This window comes from Panthera leo, chromosome F2 (assembly GCF_018350215.1).
Source record: "Panthera leo isolate Ple1 chromosome F2, P.leo_Ple1_pat1.1, whole genome shotgun sequence".
Taxonomy (NCBI): domain Eukaryota; kingdom Metazoa; phylum Chordata; class Mammalia; order Carnivora; family Felidae; genus Panthera; species Panthera leo.
The window spans coordinates 3,712,993-3,725,846 of NC_056695.1; the positions used below are offsets into that span (position 1 = coordinate 3,712,993).

The 12,854-nt window shown below is 38.3% G+C and overlaps 1 protein-coding gene across 2 annotated transcripts in view; it reads left to right on the forward strand.

The window, feature by feature from the left end:
- The window catches only part of SNTG1 (syntrophin gamma 1), a 564,503-nt gene that overhangs the window by 509,843 nt on the left and 41,806 nt on the right, over positions 1 to 12,854 (forward strand). For both annotated transcript variants that reach the window (XM_042924327.1, XM_042924328.1), the window contains exon 16: positions 3,641 to 3,733. In XM_042924327.1, coding sequence (XP_042780261.1) covers positions 3,641 to 3,733 — 93 coding nt within the window. The remainder of the gene's footprint in view (positions 1 to 3,640; positions 3,734 to 12,854) is intronic.

Sequence of the window (12,854 nt, forward strand, 5' to 3'; positions counted from 1 at the left end):
AGAGGTCACGTCATCGTGAAGATTTTCCTGATTTCCAGCCCGTTCTGCTCATTACCACTATTCCCACAACAGTCCCGTTCAAACCCGTCCCACACGTGCACACCAATATCACTTTTCTGTGTGTGTGCTTGTCTGTTTTCCTAGGTCTGCTCACACTCTATCTTGTATTGGGGCGATGTATGCTTGCCATTCCCCACACTAACTTACAGGTTGCTTGGGATTATTTTATTCATTTACCAACTGGATACAGTGCCTTTTGTACATCACAAGTATTCAGCAGATATTTATTAAGCTGTATTTCTTAAGTGTGAAGTTATATCTAGATCAAACTTCATAGAGCCTTCAGCCCCTACAATTCATGGCACCATGAGATAGAAGAGGCTCCCAAATACGGGTCCTGTGGCTGAGGTCTGACAGAAACCAAGGTCAAAACTGAGCAATTGTGATGTGCTTGCCACATGCAAATGGGCCCATAGAGCCAGGACCTAAACAGACACACGGACACTTAATTTCAAAAACAAATCTCTAATGATGAGAATATGGCACTGACTCTCCTGGAATGCTTGCCTATATTAGGCGACTTGGTTGCATATTTTTGCAACACGTTGAGCTGATCTGTAACATGTATTAATTTCCTTTATTTCTGACTATAACCCTCTATATTGAACATAACAGTTTGCACTAGTGTGACATGACAATCAGGGGAAAAGGACAGGGAGAAGACTCAAATTTCACTTGTTTCATTGCTCAGTTGACCCTTTCTAACAGCTCTGCTGATCTGCATGTCTCTTAAAATATTAATGTAACTGAGGAATATTGTTTAAATAAGTTAGCTATATAGAACCTCAATTCAATACATAGTTTAATATCAAAAACGGAAAGATGAAAAACCTTCTACATTATTTTATTTCAAGTATCAACACCTAAGACCATTTTGAGCACTAAAATATGTTGGTCGAATAGGAGTGGATGTTTTTGTTATTCATAATGATACTTTTAAGCTTCCCTAATTGTCATTTTCCCAGAATATTACACTTCACTTGCAAACAACTACATGGACATTATCTATCTAATGGTCTCAATTCAAGATTTCATTTTAAGTCCCCTGGTGTTTAGAAATGAGATAACATTATGATGTTTTGATGTAATTTAATACTTTTTTTTTTTTTTTTTTTGGTTCTGGGCTGCATATTCTCTAAGGTAATGTCCTGAGCAATGCATTTCTTTGCACCGTCTCACAATACCATTCGCTTGCACATAGCAAGTGAAAAGTAAAATATTTAATGCTTTGAAACGCCTGGGTGGCTCAGTTGGTTGAGAGTCCCACTTCAGCTCAGGTCATGATCTCATGGTTCCTGAGTTCGAGCCCTGCATTGGGCTCTGTGATGACAGCTTAGAGCCTGGAGCCTGCTTCGGATTCTTCTCCCTCTCTCTCTCTCTGCCCCTCCCCCACTCTCTCCCTCTCTCTTCTCTCAAAAATAAATAAACATTCAAAAAAAAAATTAGCACCTTGTTAGCTTTTGTTAGCCCCCAAATGGGGCTCTATCCCATGATCCTGAGATCATGACCTGAGCTGAAATCAAGAGTTAGATGCTCAGGTGCCCTTAAAATAGAACTTTTAATGAAAGAGCATGTGACTCACAAAATTGATTTTCTTTAATTATTATTACATGTTTTATCCAGGTATAGACATTTAGCTGTCGTCCAAAAGGACATATTAAAAAATATTTTATGTGTGATATATGTTCAAATATTGTATAATAATATATAATTGTGTAAAAATCTTTCAAATCTTGCAAATTATCCCTGAAAAGTATAGTTTTCCATTTTTTTCTAACTATAATTCAATTTTCATTATAAAATAAATAGAAATTAAACAATAAATCAAGTGTTATGTTTTTAAAACATTAATTATATTCATTATATATATTTATTAAAGATTATAAATTATAGAATTAAACTTTAGCGAGTCTCAATTTATATATCTGTTTCATATTAATGGTTATTGATGAATTGATTCTATTTGTAATTTTGAACTTAATGAGATAAATTTTCATGTTCTGTACTGAAGGTGTTTTCACCTGACGTATTCTTTTATAGCAATTGAAAATAGAGAACAATTATGTCTAAATTAGAGGGAATGGGATAGCCTTGAACATTTCTTTTTAAAGATTTTTTAAATGTTTATTTTTGAGAGAGAGAGAGAGAGACAGACAGAGCATGAGCAGGGGAGGGGCAGAGAGAGAAGGAGACACAGATCTGAAGCAGGCTCCAGCCTCCGAGCTGTCCCCACAGAGCCCAACATGGGGCTCGAACTCAGGAACCGTGAGATCATGACCTGAACTGAAGTGGGACGCTTAACCGACTGAGCCACGCAGGTGCCCCAAACATTTCTTAATATTGATAGTAGTTTTAAAGAAGTGGTGATGGGTGGATATAAGCACGGAAGATGCCCATGCATTAAACAAAATTACACCCAAAACTGAACTTACAAGGCCCATTAAGTTTGTTTTCTGAGCTGGTTTTTGAAAAATTCAACTGTGAAGGAATAATTGGCATAGTTGTAGCTTTCCTATGCAAATTGGACTTAAAGCTATGAATATAGATTTTTGGTGAAGTCAACTTGATGCATTTAGCCATCTTCATCGTCAGAATCTGATTCATTTAATATACTTTTCTATACAGTATTATAAAACAAATATCATGTAAATATTGGTATTGAAAATTTGCTTGAGATAGGTTTCTGTCTCTCTCTTCTTTTCTCTCTTCCTCCTTGTTTGTGAATTATGAGTAGTTTTCTTCATTTGAACATCCCAGTACAGTTTGTAATTAAATGAAAATAAAGGTGGCCTCTGGACATAAAAATGCATCCTGTGGCACATAAGTTCCAAGTTTTCATTTCATATTTGTTACTGTTAAATTTCAGTATCTTTATTTTATTCGTCTTCCAAAATATTTATATAAGTAACATTATAATTTAATCTCATATTCGTGTAAAAAGTCCTGGTGATTTTGGAAGAATCAGTAGGTTTATACAAATAAGAAACAAGGGGTGAATGTCTTTGGGAAATAGCTTGTACCACATGGATGAACATTATATGACAGACTCTTAAGATAATGATGTTCTTACACGTTTCGCCTTGGTTCCTGAATCTGTGTTCATGTGCCTGCGAGTTCTGCTTTAATAATATCCAAGAAATTGGTAGGCCAACAATTGAATTAATACCTTAACCTTTAATAATTCACTTTTGGCTTAATGAAAATGCAATGATGTTTAGCTTTAGAATGTAGCAACGTAACGTAATCTTGCCTACACCTAAACACTTTTATACCGGCTTTATTGCCGATATGGCAAAGGGTGTCAGTGCAGCCCTAGGTAAAAGCATGTTCAGATAGCACAGGATTGGAAACTCGGCCCCGCGTGCCCCTTGGCAGGTGAAAAGCTGTTCGGCTTCAGTTTTATTAACACTACGATGTCAATAATACTATGCTCCTCGTACAGTTATTGCTGATACTACGTTAGCTATCGTATAAACAACTTATTATAGGAGCTGTCAAAGAGTCTTTGATGAATGCTGGCTATTAATAATGGTACTGGGTCAATCACATGAAAAGTAACAGTGTTTTCTGTTCTGTCTAGTGCAAGACGTATGCATGTGTGCTAGAAAGTCATCTAATGGGACTCACGATTGACTTTAGCACAGGATTTATCTGCTTTGATGGTGCAACAAAGGTAATGTGCTCAAGTCAGCTCCAAGAAATGTGCTGCAGGCATTGTAATCTAAGAATGATTGAAATGACCTCCAACTCCTGTCAGTATTTTAATTGATTACCATGAATCTTGTTTAAGATCCTCATTTTTGTTCATAGAAGATAAATCATGCTTTATTCTGGTTATAGAGAAACAAGTGTGAATTTAATAAGACAAACATGTTTCCAGAAAACATTATAACTATATAAAGTGGATATACATGTATAATACATATACATCATATTTTATAGTATATATTATATATATTCTTCTTACTAAAGATATAGCCCTTGAGGGGAAATTTTTCCCCCAGACACAACTTTTTTAAACAAAGTGTTTCTTTATGATTTTTCTACATCAACATCTCCAATATCCAAATGGGGAAAACCATTTTTTAGTTTAGTTTTATAGCTAACATGTTAGAATCATAGTGTGGAGGAATTTGGGGGGTTAGAGTTTCTAGCCAGGGAGAAAATGCTTGTCACCCTGTCTTGACTTAGCAAGGTCTTGTATTGTCTAATTGGGTGCCTTTTCCACAAAGGATCTTTCTTTCTTTAAAGAAAACACAATTGACCCCTTACCCACCACTAATCTTTTCCCAGTACTAGAGTCCCTAGGACTGTGGTCCCCAGGAGGGGAACCCCCCTCCCCACAGAGGACATCTTTTCCCTCTCATGACACATCAATTTCTAAGGTCCCCTCCACTTCTTCCTTTATCAAAGTATGGCCTAAGAAGTAAACCAATATATTCCTTCCCGATCATTTTAAGGATTCATGAGTAATCTGCTCCTGGGAAACTTGTATTTTACCTAAAAATTAATGGGTGTACAGAATTTCAAGAAACAGATGTAAAGAAAACAAGACAGTGATGTACATGTGTGAGGAAGGCAACACTTGGAAAGTGGGAAGATTTGGACCTTGGGGAAGATGGGGGTCCGTGCTGCAGTCCAGTAGCCCAAGCCAAGTATGGTGCAGGTGGGTGTATGGACTTCTTAGGATTTTTCAGGACCCAGCGATCTAGATTGTCACACAGCTCACACTATTTAAGGACAGCCAATTTTTTTTTTTGACAGAGTGAAAATAAGTAGTACACCCACGCTGGTCAGATTTCACTGTCCGGGCGTTGCCTTTGCCTAATGCTGAAAGGTTACTTCTCTAATTATGGAACTGTAGGTGCTGTGGCTCTTTTTATTTTACTTTTTAACTTTTTTTTTTAACATTTATTTATTTTTGAGAGACAGAGACAGAGCATGAGCAGGGGAGGGGCGGGGAGAGAGGGAGACACAGAATCGGAAGCAGGCTCCGGGCTCCCAGCTGTCAGCACAGAGCCTGACGTGGGGCTCGAACCCACGAACCGTGAGATCATGACCTGAGCCAAGTCAGACGCCCAACCAACTGAGCCACCCAGGCGCCCTGCCATGGCTCTTTTGATGGCTCTCAGATGAGGCTGCCATGAACTTTTCCTGTGACTAAAGATTTTCTTTTGAATAAAATCTTCAACTCGGGGTAGGCTCCCGAGTATTAAATTAATTTAACACATTTACTGATTTAATTATTACTCAAATTCAGAAGTATTAAACTAATGTAATAAATAACTTTAAAAATGATTAAAGTTCAAAAAAAAGCTCAAGTGTGATTTTACAAAGAAAATATTATAGCCACAATTGTCCCTAAACTCTTATGAGGAAGGTGAAAGTCTCACACCTTGTAAATGAGAGGGAAGGAAATCAAATCCATCTGAACACATATCTGAAAGCCTGAATCTGTTTCGACTTTTTTCTTTAAGGCTAGTATAATCCAAGTCCACGTCAAGGTCCATTAAGGGTCTCTTGGTGTGGTAAGGGAGAAAATCCATGTGTTTCTACACATGTCAAGGTATTCCCGCGTGGGAAGGAATGAGGAGTCGAGACCATAAAGGAATTGTCATGATGCCATCTAGGGCACACAATCTAGTAAGAATGAGATTTTACTCAGTGCAAGCTTGATGCAGGAAAAAACAAAGGCTTTGGGGAGTAGTAATCACCCTCTTTCCATTTTCTGACTGTTACCAGAAGTTCTGAACTTCAAGGCCATCTGAGAATTGGGAGGGAGGGAAAGAGTCTGTCTGCTTATGATGAGCAGAGTATTCATCGCAGAAACTGTGACACTTGCACAGCAATAGGGAGCTATTCACAATTATGTCAGGACAGCAGACATAAGCCAGGAGAGTCCTGACAAAGCACTGGGCTGGCCTTACTGCAGGAAGGTGGCCTCCCTCCATGGAATAAGCCCCAAAGTTATTTTTAAATACAAAAAGAAAAAAAAAGAAGGATAATTGTTACATCGTCATTAAAACGTGTTTGTTCCAGTAGTTTATTAAAATAATTAAATGATATTAAGTTATTTTCTCTACTTGATATGCCTGTGGAAAAAATCCTTAAGAGTATATGTCCAGCAGATTTTTTAAATGTTTGGGTTCGAGAAGGCCATGACAACAATACTACTGATACCCTCTAGCTGTTCACATTTTTTCTACATCTTGCTCAGCCTTGCAGTGACAGTGGAAGCAAACCAAAGGTCTTATGATAAAGCACAGATACCAGGAAAGGGAAGGACGGTGTTCTAAGCGGTTAATTGAGCTCCGTGTGGAGCAAGTTCCACATTGTTAGTACAGGGGCAAAGGGGACATTTGCTGCATTAATACATAAAAAAAGCAACCATACTTATCATTTCTTACAAGACATTTTTTTTTTTAAATAAAATAAACAGCATTGAAAAAATTCGTTAGAAGACTGGATCAGAGATTCTTGTAGTAAGAGAATAGAGTCACCGTGACCTTCGTCTACCCTAGACTGCTACGGGTTTGGAAGCAGTGAGGTCTGGGAATGTCAAGCTCATTCTCACTGCTTGTCCCTTGGGCATGAATGTCCCTGGGGAAAACCTTCTCCCTGGAGTTTCCAGACGGTACAAAACACACTGAATAGTATAGTACTCCCCACACTTCCGTTTACATTGGCAACATGATAGGAGGTTATACATTCTTTTGTTTCCCTTAGTGTTGCTGGGGAGAGTCCCTCTTAGAAACTTATTGCCATATAACAGCTCAGGTTGTTCTCTGTAATCTTCCTCCTTATTAAAATGTAGCCTTTTCAGTGTTAGACAAGGTTTTCTCACTACTATGTCAAAATATGATGTTGCAATACTAATATGGTTCCCATAGCTAAAAGTATAGATTTGTTGCCATTATATCCCTTTAAACATGCACATATGCATTAATCATTTGTATCCATTAATGAATTTCCTATACAAACAGAGCCCTTAGTAGTAACATTAAGTGGTTAACTGGATACTTACTGTCTATTGAAAGATAACAGGAGGATATAAATATCAGTCTTGGGTGCTCTAGGAAAGCTTTCTAGATATTGAGACACCAAGGGTAAAATCATCCAGACAAATCTGTAAGGAAGAACATTGAATTTGAGGTCAGACGAGACGAGAGATCAAGTCTCAGGTAGCCAAGAACCAGATTATGAAAGGCATCGTAGTAAAGAATTTACATCTGATTGTAAGAACAGAAGGACCTTTGAAGGGTTTGAGACACAGGAAGGAAATGATCAGAAGTGTTGGCAGCACAAACCCAGTAGAGCAGTGGACGACTGAGATGGAGAAAACCTGGGCAATCCGAGATTCCAAATTCTCAAAATCTGTCCTCCTCTGGGCATCCCCCACCCTATGACGTTCCAGAGAAAACAGCATGCATGGTAAACAAGGTCAAACACGCTGTTACAAGTTGAGGGTGAAAATGATCAGTGTATGCACAGAAGAGATGTTCAATATCATGAAAGATAAGTTACAAGGAAGGAAATGGAGAAAATGCTAGAGGTGGAAACCGGGTCCCCTGATGACGGTCCAAGATGTTTCACCAAAATCTGATTTTAACTATGGAAAGCTCATTTTAGCGGAGGTATCCAGATGGCATTGATTGGATGGAGGCAAGACTGAATCACAGGGCATTAATAGAATTAATTTTTGCTTCCCCTTGATAATTTAGAAGAACAACTTTCAAACTTTTCTTTTTAACCAGGAAATTTTGTAAAAATAAAAAAAATGAGGAAGGGTTAGTTTTATCTGTGTCAGATAGCACTTAGCTCTAATGGTTAAAATGAAGTTGAAGGTATTGGATCCTACACCTCAGACCTCCCCCTCTGCCCTTGTGTTGCAGCCCATGGTATAAGCCAACCTCGAAGCCTCCATTGGCTATAATTGGAGCTCATCCCATGTAAATGTCCATTGCAATGTGTGCGACACTGTAAATCCTGACTCTTACCCCGCGGGAAAAGTAAAAGACAATATTACTCATATTACTGTTTTCCGGACAGTCCCCGAAGCCATTAGTTCCCTAAAATTGTTGCTGATAGTTTTTTAAAACATGCTTTAATAGTTGACCTTGAGAAATTCTAGGATAACATACTTAAAAGGCTTCTCTACCACAGGATGTCTAGGAGTCAGTACTAACAGCATATTGAAAACATTTTTGAAATAATGATTGGCTAAGAGATCTATGCAGATAATTATGAAATAAAAAGGTAACATTTTTGAAGAATTGACTGTCATATGTTAGAAGCTACTATAGTGATTTTATGTTTTCTTTTGTACTCAATACTAATTTTCATTGATTATAGATTGGAAACATTATCTGGAGGAAATTTGTAAAACCCATACATGTGCACAGTGAACTGCATTTTAGAAACTTATATTCTGTGGAGTAAAAGACAACGTCACCCTAACTGAAATCACATCCTTCATGGTTTTGAGATGTTCTGTATAAAATTAGAGGACTTTGTCTCCTGAAATAATAGTGCTTCAGAGTTAAATTCATCGTTAACATACTGATTCATGAAGTATCTTAATCTACTTAATCCATTTATAACTTTAAGTAGACACTGATTTCTACAGTGTTTAGGGTAAAATTTGAAAGGAAGTTGACATGACCTATATTTACACTTTTCATTTTCAAGAGTCTTTGATATGGGCTGGGTAAGTTGAAGGTCATTAATTATTAGGAGCTTTGAGCTACTGTTTCTCCTAAAGATTGAGGATCTTCATGCACACACACATTTCCTTGTATGTTTGACTTTTCCTAAAAAGCGTTTAATAATTATAACGTAACTATCATATGAATCCCATAGGTTGGACCTCTCAAAATGGAAATTCAACTTTATTTCTTTTATTTTATGCTATTTTTTCCTATAATATTTCAACTATTTCACATCAAAGGTTGACACTAAAAATCCAAAAAGAAAGTTTGAAATTATTTAAATGAATGTTTTCTAGAAATGTCTCCTACATAAGTGGGAATCTTAAATATACATATGTTATGATGTGGTTACAATGATTTTCATATAAACCTCAATCTTAAATATACATATGTTATGATATAGTTACAATGATTTTCACATAAACCTTAGCATTTTTCCTTTTTACAATATTTTTCAGTCATTTTTCTTCTCCAGTTGTGTAACTTATAGCCCCCAAACATGGACAAAGACATCAAATTCTATTTCATGGAATTTTTACATTTTTCTTCAGATAAATTATTTCTTCTTTGCTTTTAGGAGAATGAAGAACATTGCATTTATTGCAAAACAAACTCAGACATTTAGGGAAACAATCCATCAGGTAATTTTTTTTTAACCCTCAAGCATTTCAAAGATAGCCCTAAAGTAAAATGTTTGAAAGACAAATATTAACCCAAGTTTTCATGCCAGTATATCAGCTAAATGTAACAGAATAGTAAAATCCTGGATTTTTTTTATTCATTTCTTGCAATATAAGGACATTATAAGGTAATGTGGAAACTTATACATGCTTTATTGCCTGTATTTATAATTCAAAGTATATAAAGAACAAACGCAGGTAAGAGTAAAAAATTCTTTGGCTAATATGCTTTATATACTTTTTCCATTTTCTATCTTTTCCCCCCTCTTCCTCAGCCTCTTAAAAGTTTTAAATTCCTTTCTGGGCCTTTTGATATATTTTATTTTTTCTGGAAAATGTTTTTTCATTATTAAGAATATCTGCCTTAAAATTTTCTCATTCTATCTTAGATTGTCTTTTCTTCAATCATCAGTTTTGGTTTTTATGGAATTTTTTACTATAATGTATTAACCTCTGAAACTACCACATAGGATATGGGAATAATAGTAATAGCTATGCGTCTGTCTTGCAGCATTATTCTAAAAGTAAGTGAGATAGGTTTTTGAAAAAGAAAGACATGGTAAACTGTCAAATATGAAGTATAGATTCTGACGTCCTCAAGCATTAATCCGACCAGCCCATCTTTCGGTGGGTTTTGTCTCAACCATAGATCCTGTCTTTTCATCTAATCCCAGGAATCCATCATGTTTCCCCCCCTTCTCTTTCAGATTTCTCAGAACTCATTAATGAGCTGCCTCTGTCCCCTGGCCCTTAACACCTTCAGGACCTTTGCAAATCGCATAAATGCTCTAGCCTACTTTCTAGAATAGAAATGCGAATGACATCTTTTCCATATGATTATTGCAAAGTTTGCATGAATGGATATGGGGAGGGTTGCATAGTGAGGGTTGCATAAGAGGTGTCCGCCTACGTTTCTTTCCCACGGCCGGGTAGTTGTGAGGACGGCAGGGCACCCGCACCGACCACACCTTGCTCCTTCCCGTGCTGCCATCCCCAGCACGCCACGGTGTTTTTCGAATTCTGGATCAATCAACACGTTTGTCTGCTACAATCCAGTCCTTGTGGGTCTCTGCTTTCATGAAGGTCTTTGTTCTGGAGAAGGAGAAGATTGACATTAAGCGAGTAATCCTGAGGGTCGTGGTTCTCAGCGAAAGGAGTTCAGGGTGGCATGTAACTAGGTTAAGGGCCCATGGGTGGCACTTGGAGAAAATTACATTTCGCCCCGAAATTCCTAGGTCATGAGTGGCTAGCCAGGCCCAGGGTGGAGGCAGATGAAGCAGCATGTGTGAACACCCTGAGAGGTCAGATGATGGGCAGGACCAGAGGGCAGGAGCAGGAGAGTGAGAGCATGAGAGCCGTGGTCAAAAGTGGCTAGGCCCCCCGCCCCGTAAGGAGCCATGGTCTTTACAGCAAAGATCTGGCACTCCCGTCGGTTAACTACGGCCACAGACTCACGACGACAGCCGTAATTTTGTTTTTCTTCTGTTTTCTCACGCGTTTGTGTGGGATCGGGCGAGCGATCTGCACAGGGATCCTTTGCCAGTCTGCACTTGGGGTGGTGGGCAGAAGGAGAACCAACCGGAGCATGCCCCTGCTGCCGGGGCAATCACAAAATCCCACTGGCCGAAGCGCGAGACTGCGACCAAGTTAAAGGGCAGGTCCCCCCGGGGCCACGGTGGGAGAGCATCTCAGAGGTACACTGCAATAATCCTGGCTACGGGGACGAGGCAGACGGGGGCTGAGATGCTCGGAGCACCAAGGGCCGTGGAAAGCCACTAAGATCTTCTCTTAGTAACACGAGGCAAGCCATGATGACTCCAGCCCCCTTGTGGTGCTTTGGAGACAAAGACGAGCTGAGGTTGGGAGGGAAAGGGTTAGAGGAGGTGTAGACTAGGCTTTGAGAATGCAGAGTGGCCGAGAATTCATAATAAGGATACACAGGAGTGCTTAGGGAGAGAAAATATAGCTAAGTACAACACCAGAGTTTCTGACCTGAGCAAGGGCGTGGGAAAAAAGAAATATACTGGAAAAGGAGCGGATTTGCAGGACATCTGTTGCATTATTTTCGTGAAAGTAGCTCTGGAGAAGTCACCGAGGAGTTACTATGTTCATTGTAAAAATGAGAAGGATGCTATCTTACTTTTCCATTAGTTAAGTGACTTTTCTAAGTTTCTTGGGAAAACACCCTCCCGTGTAGTGTGATATACCATAGGATCCAGATACTATAAATACTGTATCGGAAACTTAAAATTCCAGGGTGTAGTTCTGATGGCTTTCCCCTATACCCTGCAATGCTGCGCAACTGGTTTTACTCATCTCAGAATGCCTTCTATCCCAAGAGACTTCTTGGTCTCTAATACAAACACATTTCTGGCAGGCAGGTTTCATTTACCAATCAACTGACATATGAAATTATTCCAAACTCATCAGGCTCTAAAACTGGGATCCCCCATATATCCCACCCTGTGTAGACCCGTTCAAAACTTTACATTCACACATGCCCTCATATGTAATTCCGACTCTTTTCAACTGCTTGCCAAATTGTATGGTCTTTTTACCTAAATCGAAATGTTGCCATGCAAAAAAAGAAGACGGTGCATCCCAGGGTAATTCATTATGTGGCCACTTTAATGAATGCAGTAGTTTCCCAAGTGATGCCTTTGACGTTTGAGTCAAAAGGAAACTATCAGAACTAGAATTTTAAGAAACTTAATAAACCTGAAAAAGAGGCAAGCCGTCAATTTCTAGAAATACAAATGTCTTTGACTTTTGGGATTTTTTTTTTATCAGGCTCAGGGAGAGAAAAAACAAATAATGGATTCATACCAATAAAGTTCATAATTAAATTTTAGAAATCAAATTAGTTAATGTGAAGGATGGTGTTGCCTCAAAAATAAAGATACGCCGATACTTATGTATTAATTTAGCAGGTCTTTAATAACGTGCTTCATCTCTGTCAGAGGAGGAACTTGCAGTCAACCTGGAGACGAAACAGAAATGCTGATTACACGGCACAGACACAGTGGCTTGGATGCAACATCTCAGGGAACTCATTTCTTTTTCTCTCTATAGCTGTTACTATCCGTTGAGCTGGCAGCTGATTGTGCAGACATGTTAAAAAGAAACAACTAGAAAAGAGTTGATTTGCATAGAGGATTGGTAATATGAACTCAGAGTATGGCTGAATTTTATTATGTTGCCAGAAAACAACAACAATAACAAACCAAAACCCTAAGGATCTGAGAAATTCATACCCACAAGACCAAAATTTCTTACCAGTTCTTATTATGCACATGACATACTAGGTTTCTCAAAAGAAAATCAGTATGTTAATAATAACAAATAGCCACATCATGTCCACGTATAGGTGGAAACATGTTAGCGCATTCTTTCTCACATATATTTT